This window comes from Ovis canadensis, chromosome 2 (assembly GCF_042477335.2).
Source record: "Ovis canadensis isolate MfBH-ARS-UI-01 breed Bighorn chromosome 2, ARS-UI_OviCan_v2, whole genome shotgun sequence".
Lineage (NCBI taxonomy): Eukaryota > Metazoa > Chordata > Mammalia > Artiodactyla > Bovidae > Ovis > Ovis canadensis.
The window spans coordinates 226,316,368-226,324,664 of NC_091246.1; the positions used below are offsets into that span (position 1 = coordinate 226,316,368).

The 8,297-nt window shown below is 57.8% G+C and overlaps 1 protein-coding gene across 1 annotated transcript; it reads right to left on the reverse strand.

Moving 5' to 3' along the window:
* Positions 1-3,561: 3,561 nt before the first annotated feature.
* FEV (FEV transcription factor, ETS family member) lies at positions 3,562-7,227 on the reverse strand. Its single transcript, XM_069578379.1, has 3 exons — positions 7,163-7,227; positions 6,957-7,031; positions 3,562-4,681 (listed from the first exon to the last, which is right to left on the reverse strand). The coding sequence occupies exon 3, from the start codon at positions 4,521-4,523 to the stop codon at positions 4,095-4,097; it is 429 nt and encodes a 142-aa protein (XP_069434480.1). The 5' UTR covers positions 4,524-4,681; positions 6,957-7,031; positions 7,163-7,227; the 3' UTR covers positions 3,562-4,094.
* Positions 7,228-8,297: the final 1,070 nt, after the last annotated feature.

Consider the following 8,297-nt stretch of genomic DNA (forward strand, 5'->3'; position numbering starts at 1 on the left):
AGTAAGGACAGGCCTGAGTCATCAGGAAGCTGAGTGTGGTAAGAGTGTGGCTCCGTCAGGGCTTGGGTGGAATGGAATCAATCCAAGACCACAGTAAATGGAATCCCAGAAGAATTATCTGAGGGTTAAATAGTAAGTCAGTTGCCAATCTAGGACCAGAACTCAGGTTTTCTCATGCCCAATCCTATAAGCTTCCCAAACTGGCTTGTTTGAAGGAAAGAATAGAGGGGCAGGGTGAGCTCTAAGGATGTGATGTCATAGGTAAGAAAAAGTGAAAGTGAAAGAGAAAGTGAAAGTGACTCAGTTGTGTCCAACTCTTTGCAACCCCATGGACTGTAGCCCACCCAGGCTTCTCTGTCCATGGGGTTCTCCAGGCCAGAATACTGGGTGGGTAACCATTCCTTCTCCAGGGGATCTTCCCACCCAGGGATCAAACCCAGGTCTCTCGTACTGCAGGCAGATTCTTTACCGTCAGAGCCACCAGGGAAGCCCAAAGGTAAGAAAACCGTCTAACACTTCCCCTGGCTTCCCAACGATGCCCAAATCCCTCTTTTGCCAACTCACTCACAGGACTTTGAATCTCAAAGTCAGCTAACCCACCTCCCCTAGTAGTCCAGTGACAAAGCACTCCTTGTGAAGGTCCATGGCAGAAGGTTCTTCATGAGATCAAGTGATCATATCTGCCTCACTGTAGCTTCCTACCACGTGTCCCAGTATCTGCATCCGGGTGCTCTGCCACAAGAAAGATCTCTGAATAATTGAGGACAGCTTCTGTGCCTCATTCCCTAGTGATTTCCCAGACCACGTTTCCCATGGTTGGTTTTCCAGCACTCTTCCTTCTTCACTTGGTGGGTCCACTATTCTATCTGTTCTCCATTTGATCTTCTCCTGAAAGTGTTATCTATTAACACCATGTACAACATGCTGGGGCCACAATCCTTTTTTTAAATTTATTTTTTGACTGCGCTGAATCTTAGTTGCTGCCTGTGGGCTTTCTCTAGTTGCAGCGTGCAGAGGCTACTCTCTAGTTGTGGTGTATGAGCCTGCTCGTTGCAGTGGTTTCTCTTGTGGAGCACAGGCTCTGTGGCACGTGGGCTTCAGTAGTTGTGGCCTGTGGGCTCTAGAGCACAAGTTCAGTAGTTGTGATGCAGGGTCTTAGTTGCTCCTCGGCAAGTGGAATCTTCCTGGACCAGGGATGGAACCCATGTCCCTTGCATTGGCAGGTGGATTCTTAACCTCTGGAACATCAGGGAAGTCCTGGGGGCACAATCATTACAGCAAGTGGGTCCTTTCCTTCAGTCTAGGGTGTCCATAGCTGCATCAGTGCATCCTCAGATCACAGTGGTTCTTCTGCATCTAGCTTACAGTCTCCCATGTAACACTGTAACTAAGACACCACTCATTTACACATAGGCTCTACCCAGGCCCACCCTTGCATATCTCACATTCTGGCCTTTAGAGATCTAAGTAAGTAGAGGACCTCACACTCCTTGCCGGGAAATTTCACCTTTTTACCTTCAAGCCACAATTCTTAGCAGCCCAGATCTTTCTGGAACCTGGTTCTGTCTTCCCTGTGTACTCCCAGCTTCTACTTTCTGCAGAGAGGCCCTCTGCCCCTCCCCCGGAGTCACTGAGTACTTCACCAGGCTAGACTCCTCCCCTGGCCATCTGCTGCCTGAAATACACGATCCCACCCATCCACCTCATGAGGTCTGCAGAGCATAGTAACATGGAACGTGCTGATGCCAGAATGTTAAGGGACTAAGTGTGTGTTAGTTGCTCAGTTGTGTCCGACTCTTTGCAACCCCATGGATTGTAGCCTGCCAGGCTCCTCTGTCCATGGAACTCTCCAGGCAAGAATACTGGAGTGAGTTGCCATTTCCTTCTCCAGAAAGGGACTAAAGCAGGCACCATTTAATTCCAAAGGGTGTAGAGAAAAAGGAAGGTGATTATGACAAAGGGTTATAAGGTGACCTCTGTGTAATGAGACTGTAGGTGACTTTTCCCCATGCTTCATTACATATTTCATTCAACTAGTATTTAATGGCGGCCTTGTTGTCTATTTTTCAAATTTTCTATGCTGAGTGTGTTATTTAGAAAACCAGAAAAAAATAAAGTGAAGATGAAAAGAAATACTCTTTCTCTAGATGGACCTCGATTTCATTCCCTTTGGGAAGGGGCATTCAGGCTCTCCCTGCACTTATTAATAATTGACCTGCATTTCCTGCCCACAGGGCACAGGGAAATCTCCTCAACTGCCTTGTGGGAGCCCAGGCAGTCTCCAGGCAACAAGTGAGGAACCTTTGGTCCAGGAGGGATATGGCCCCTGGGAAAGAAACACCAGGACCATGGAGAAGGGCTTGCCCTCTGTGTTGCTTCCGTCTAAGGAAACGCATTTAAGGCGGTTTCCCCGCCTACACGTTTTGTAAAAGGCCTGAAGAAAGCATAAGAGCTGTGGGCCCCGGTGGGCACAGTACTCAGAAAAGCCACAGGTGGTGAAGAAAATGGCCCAGCCAGGAGGACCATCCACTTGATCCACTTCTCAGGTTTCTCGAGGTGGGACCTGGGATGCAGGGCTCCTTTGCCCTCCTCTCTGAAAGCCAAATTTGGCCTGAAGTCTTCCCAGGTGGCACTAGTGGTAAAGAACCCGCCTGCCAATGCAGGAGTCATAAAGTACGAGGGTTCGATCCCTGGGTCGGGAAGATCCCCTGGAGAAGGACATGGGAACCCACTCCAGTATTGTTGCCCGGAGAATCCCCTGGACAGAGGAGCCTGGCGGGCTACAGCCCATAGGGTCGCAGAGTCGCCACGGCTGAAGCGGCTGAGCGCGCACGCACGTCGGATCCTCAGCTTAGCTGCAAAACCCGACTCTGGCTTATCTTCCTCAGACCAGCAGAGGGCGCGCGCCACCTGCGAGAAGGAGGTTTGCAGCCGCAAGCCCGGAGGCGAGAGGCAGGCGCAGAAGGGGAGGCTCCCCTCTGAAAAAGAACGCAGCTCCAGAGAAAAGAGAACATTAGAGTTGCTGCGGGCGGGCGGGCGGGCGAGGGTGGGAGGGGGGGTGGTGAGTGGGAGTGAGAAAACAAGTCTGAGTGAGGGTAGGATAGGGAGGAGAGGGGAGCTGGGGAAGGGGATGAAATGGTGACTGAGGGATGGTTGAGATGATGTGAAGACGAGAAGATAAGTTGGGGTGGAGGTTGGGATGAGGGGAGGAACTTGTGGAAGGATGGGTGCGATGAGGGTAGATGGGATGCCAGGGCGCGTTGGGAGAAGTCAGGATGGGGTAAGGTGAGAAAGGGCAAGCAGAACGCCCGGCAAGGCAGGCGGAGGAGGGGTCGCTTGCGAGGTAGGAGGGGGGCTGCAGCTGGAACCCACTCACTAGAAGCTCTGCACTTCCCTCCAGTAGCACCCAAGCCTGCCGGCCCTCATTCTCTGGAGCTTTTCCTTGACAGGCCTTTCTGCGCACGCCTGAGCTGGGCATCTGGTTACCTTCATGCCCCTACCCGCGCCCCATCACCCCCTCAAGTTTCTGGGGCAGCTAAGAACAGAGAGAGGAGGCAGTGGGGAGCTTCGGAGCTTTAATAGGTCTGGAAGGGAAGGGAATAGAAACACACTGCAGTCCTGCGGGAGGGTTGGGGGTGGGGAGGAAGGGGACCTGGAAGCTACCTAGAAGTGTGTGAGGTGCCCGGAGAGGAGAAGGTGTACTGAGCCGGGCATCGAGGGGCCCGGGTGGGGGTGGGGGGAATGAGAAAAGATTTGGAATTCGAGAGAGGGGTCATATCGAGGGGCTTCCAGGAGCCAGAGGGAAGCACAGATGGAGGGGAGGGAACATCGGGAGAGACGCAGGGACCTGGGGTCTAGAAGGTTAGAAGTGGGGGCACAGTCACCCTCCCTCAGGGGCTGAGGGACGAGGGCAAATCCAGTGGTAAAGGAAGATTGAGGCGACGTCAGCCCCTTCCCCCCGGGGCTGAGTGCAGCGTGTGGAATCAAATCTGAGCTGGAAAGAACGGAGGGGGAGGCCCCGGCCCCCTCTCCCGTATGTGGATGGGATTGAGCGAGGCTCCGGGCGGCTGGGAGAGGCTCCCGGGGCGCCCGGTCTAGTGGTAATGGCCCCCCAGATGCGAGGCCGCGGCCACCGCGCCGAAAGGCCCGGGCGGGGGCTGCAAGCCCGGGCTGGGGTAGAGCGCAGCGGTGGCGGCGGCCGTGGCGGCGGGGCCCGGACCTGGCCAGTAGGAGAAGCCGGCGGGCGCGACGCCGGCCGAGGCGGCCATGAGGTTGAGTTTGGAGAGGCCAGGGAAGGGCAGCGGGGCCAGGCTGGCCGGCAGCTTGTAGAGCGCGCTGTCCTGGGCGGCGGCGGCCGCAGCGGCGGCGGCGGCGGCGGCGTGCGCGTGCGAGGGGGGCGGCTGGCAGGCCTGCGCCAGGCCCTGGAAGTCGAAGCGGTAGGCGTAGCGCTTGCCGTGCACCTTGCTCATGATGTTCTTGTCGTAGTAATAGCGCAGCGCGCGGCTCAGCTTGTCGTAGTTCATGTTGGGCTTGCTCTTGCGCTCGCCCCAGCGCCGCGCCACCTCGTCCGGGTCGGTGAGCTTGAACTCGCCGTGGCCGCCCTCCCAGGCGATGCAGCCGGCGTTGGCGCGGTCAGCCAGCAGCTCCAGCAGAAACTGCCATAACTGGATCTGGCCGCTGCCTGTGGGGAAGGGGGCGGTCAGCCACGGGCGGAACGAGGTAGGCGGGGCGGCGGGGAAGAGGTGGGGTGCGAGAGCCCACCATTCACCCCCCAAGTCGGATGTGGGGGCCGGTGTCAGGAAGGAAAAGGGCACGTCCAGCTGAGTGGCTGGCCATGGAGGAGATGATCAGTAAAGCCGTCCCTAGGCAGTACCGCGCTTTCGCACAATGGAAACGCAACCCCACGGGCGCACAGCTTTGTAAGAATTAGGGAGGGAAGGGAGAGCATCACTTGTTCCGTGTGGGAGCAGCGGTACTCCAAGGCACAGGGCTCTTGGAGGTAAGTGAAGGCAGAATGTCAGACCCTCAGCCTGAGAGCCCTTGCTCCGTGCAGAGCCTGCACAACCGCTCCGGGTAGCCTACATAGGCGGTTAGCTTGCCACATCCCAGCTGGACCACGTCCAGAGATCCAGAGGGAAGAAGTCAGCCTGCAGCAGGATCACTCGGCCCAAGGGACAAGGCATACACTTGGACCCTCTGCCTGAGGTGGAGAAGAGGTGATGTCTGGCTTCCTTGAGATACCATGTCAGACTGGAACACGGACAGTGGCTCCCTAAGTGTGAGAGGAACGGCAGCCTCTAAAGTCTCCCACCCTTGCCAGCGTCTGGTGCTGGGGCTACACCAGTTCAGCCTTTTTTTTTTTTTTTTTTGCTGAACAGGCGGGATTCCCAGGGTACCAAGGTGTCATAGTTCCCTGGGGATATGATACACAGCTCTCAAGAGAGGAGACCCAGACGCTTCTGTGCTTGGCTCCCTGCCTCCGCCCATCTTTGGCCAATCTCCAGGCCCTTCTGCCCTGTCTAGATTTTCAGGGTTACTAGAAAGGGCCAGGAGGTTTTTCCCAGATAAGTGGGTAGTGAGAACTCCTGTTTCTCTGTCTTGGAGCCTCAGTCAGACAAGCAGAGAAAAATCTTGATAGAATTAACCCCCCACCACTAGCCCGCCCCCACCCACCCCACCCCCACCCCAGTCCTTGCATCTACCGGCACAAATACACACACACCCTTTTAGAATAAAATGGATTTTCCTTGAAGTTATCTGGTTGTTGTTTTAAACTGAGCCTGGTGACTGCTACTGCTACTGCTAAGTCACTTCAGTCCTGGTGAAGCTCTCTTCTTTTTTCAGTGACTTCCTCAGAACCCAGATGCTGCCCTCCACATAATTTCGACCGCAATCCTTCCACACTAGTTCTGGGAGGGGCTCCCTGGCTCCAGGTCAGGAGCACTGAATTTTAGGGTCAGAAGCACAGCAAGGGGTGGGGGAGATGTGCATCTGGTGCTGAGAGATGTAGAGGCTTGGAAACCCATTCCTGTTGGGTGTTGTGTTCCCTTGTAGATAAAGCAGTCGCTGGCCTTGTTTTTCTGCTCACTTGATGAGATCTAGGCTACCAACTGTGGGGCTTCTCCTGGTGGAGAATCTGCCTGTAGTGCAGGAGACGCAGGAGATTCACGTTCAATCTCTGTTTCGGGAGGATCCCCTGGAGAAGAAAATGGCAACCCACTCCACTAATTCTTGCCTGGAAAATCCCATGGACAGACGAGCCTGGCGGGCTACAGTCCAAAGGGTCACAAAGAGTCGGACATGACTGAGTGACTATGCACAGGGTACCAACTGGGCAGGGACCAGTGGGGAGGCTTTACCTGGTAGGTCAGCCAGGTCCTACTGCCAACAAGGCAAAGCCAAGGGTAATTTAGCGACCAGCCAAGGGCGGGTGGCAGAAGCTGGAAATCAACTGAAATGGCCTAGAGGACTTGGCTCACGGAGCTGCGCTGGCCAGGCCAGTGAGGCAGGTGGGCGCTGGCCCTGGTGCTAATGGTGACTCAGCCTGGAGCAGCCTGAGAGTACTTCTCCGGGGTCACCTTGCTGGGTGGTGTCCAAGCCTTGTGCTCCTGGTGCCAGCAGGGAAAGGACACCAAGCACCAGAGCAGGAGAGGAATATTCCCAGCTGAAAAGGGGTGGGGCGGGGTGGGGTGGGGGCGGCAGGATCTTCTCAGCGTGCCCTGGCCTGCAGGGTCAACACTGGGTCTCAGAAGGTACCAGAGCCAAAGGCCAAATGAATGTTCACCACCATCCCCCCCAGCCTTCCCACAATCAGGCCCGGACCCGCCGTTTCCCAAAGCCCAGCGTTCCACATCCTCCCACCCGCCGTTGGGGTGACAGTGGCGCCTGTCGCTATGCGGTGGGTGCCCCGGGACCCCATCCTCCACTCTGCCCGTACACTCCGGCGGCCAGCTCACCTTTCTGTACCGCGGGGCTCAGCGGTCCCCAGCCCGGGCTCTTTCCTTCCTTGAAGAGACCGTCTCCGACGGGATCTGTGGCAGCAAGAGAGGAGTCAAGCGGATCCAGGCGGAGGTTGCCGACTTGACCAAAAGACCCCGAGGCCAAGGCTCAAGGAGGAAGAGGGGCGTGCCATGGTTCCCGGGAGAGAGACTGGGGGCCCTACCCGTCCGGCTCCTCCTCCCGGAGCCTGGCCCGGGCGCGCGCCGCGCGGAGCCCCTCCATAACGCCCAAGTCAGGAAACGCGTCCAGGAAAAAGGAAATCCGCTTTCCGAACGGGCCGGCGGGAGCCTTATAAAGCCGAGTGGGGTTTGCGCCAGCCGATCTGGAGCGCGCAGAGCCCACCGGAGAGGAGAGGACGCCTGGAAGGCTGGGCTGGTGGGAACGCTCGGAGCACGGAGGTGAGGAGCCACGAGGGCGCTCGGGCCACGCCCGGCTGACCACAGCCTCCCAACACTGCACGCACACTCAGTCCCTTGCTACACTGACGACCCCTGCTCCCCTACCAGGCTCTTTCAGCCCCCGAGCCGGCGCTCCTGGCTCTCCAGGCTCTCAGTGTGCTCACTTCAAGTCCTCTAGACCTCACGCTTAAACCTCAAAGCGCTCCACCTGCTTTTAAGGTTTCCTGATGCCCTAGCTGGCTCAGTTCTGCCAACAATCCGAGTCTCTGGACCGCGCCCCCTTCCCTTGGACCCCAGCATCCCCGTCCCAAGACCTAACCCAGATTTCCTGCCCCGGGTCCCGGTGCCTCCAGCCCCCAGCTGGTCCCTGGTACCTGGCAGGTACATGTTGATCAGCAGGGGCTGGGAGGCGCCGCTCTGTCTCATCGCCGCCAGGAACTGGGTGGTGGGAGGTGGGGGGGGGAATGGGAGAGGGGGGGATCGCGTCAGGCTTTGAGCTCCGGGGCACAGATCCCCGCCCGAGGCGACCGAGGTGACAGGGAGAAGAAGGCGGCGCTGGGTCCAGCAGGGCCGGGCGGGAGGGGGCTGCCCGAGTGTGGCGGGGGATGTGGGGTGGGGGGGTCCTGGAGAGACGCTCCCAGCTACCAGGCTGTTCGAAACCCTCCGGCCCCCAGCGCGGGCAGGGGCCGCAATTTCCGTTTTAATTAAAGAGCTGCCGCCTCGGCCCCCCGGACCCCGCCCCCGTCCCTCTTATCGCCCCATCGCAATAAAGTCTCCAACGTGCCGCGCGGCAGCCAAGCGCACCAGGCAGCCCCCCGCACCCCGCAACCCGGGAGACGCGCGGGGGATGGGCCTGGGCCTGGCGCTCTGATAGGGGTCAGGAGCCCATTTCTTTTCCGC

Excerpts from the sequence above, each read along its gene's own strand:
- FEV (XM_069578379.1), bottom strand. The coding sequence starts at position 4,523 with ATGAACTACGACAAGCTGAGCCGCGCGCTGCGCTATTACTACGACAAG.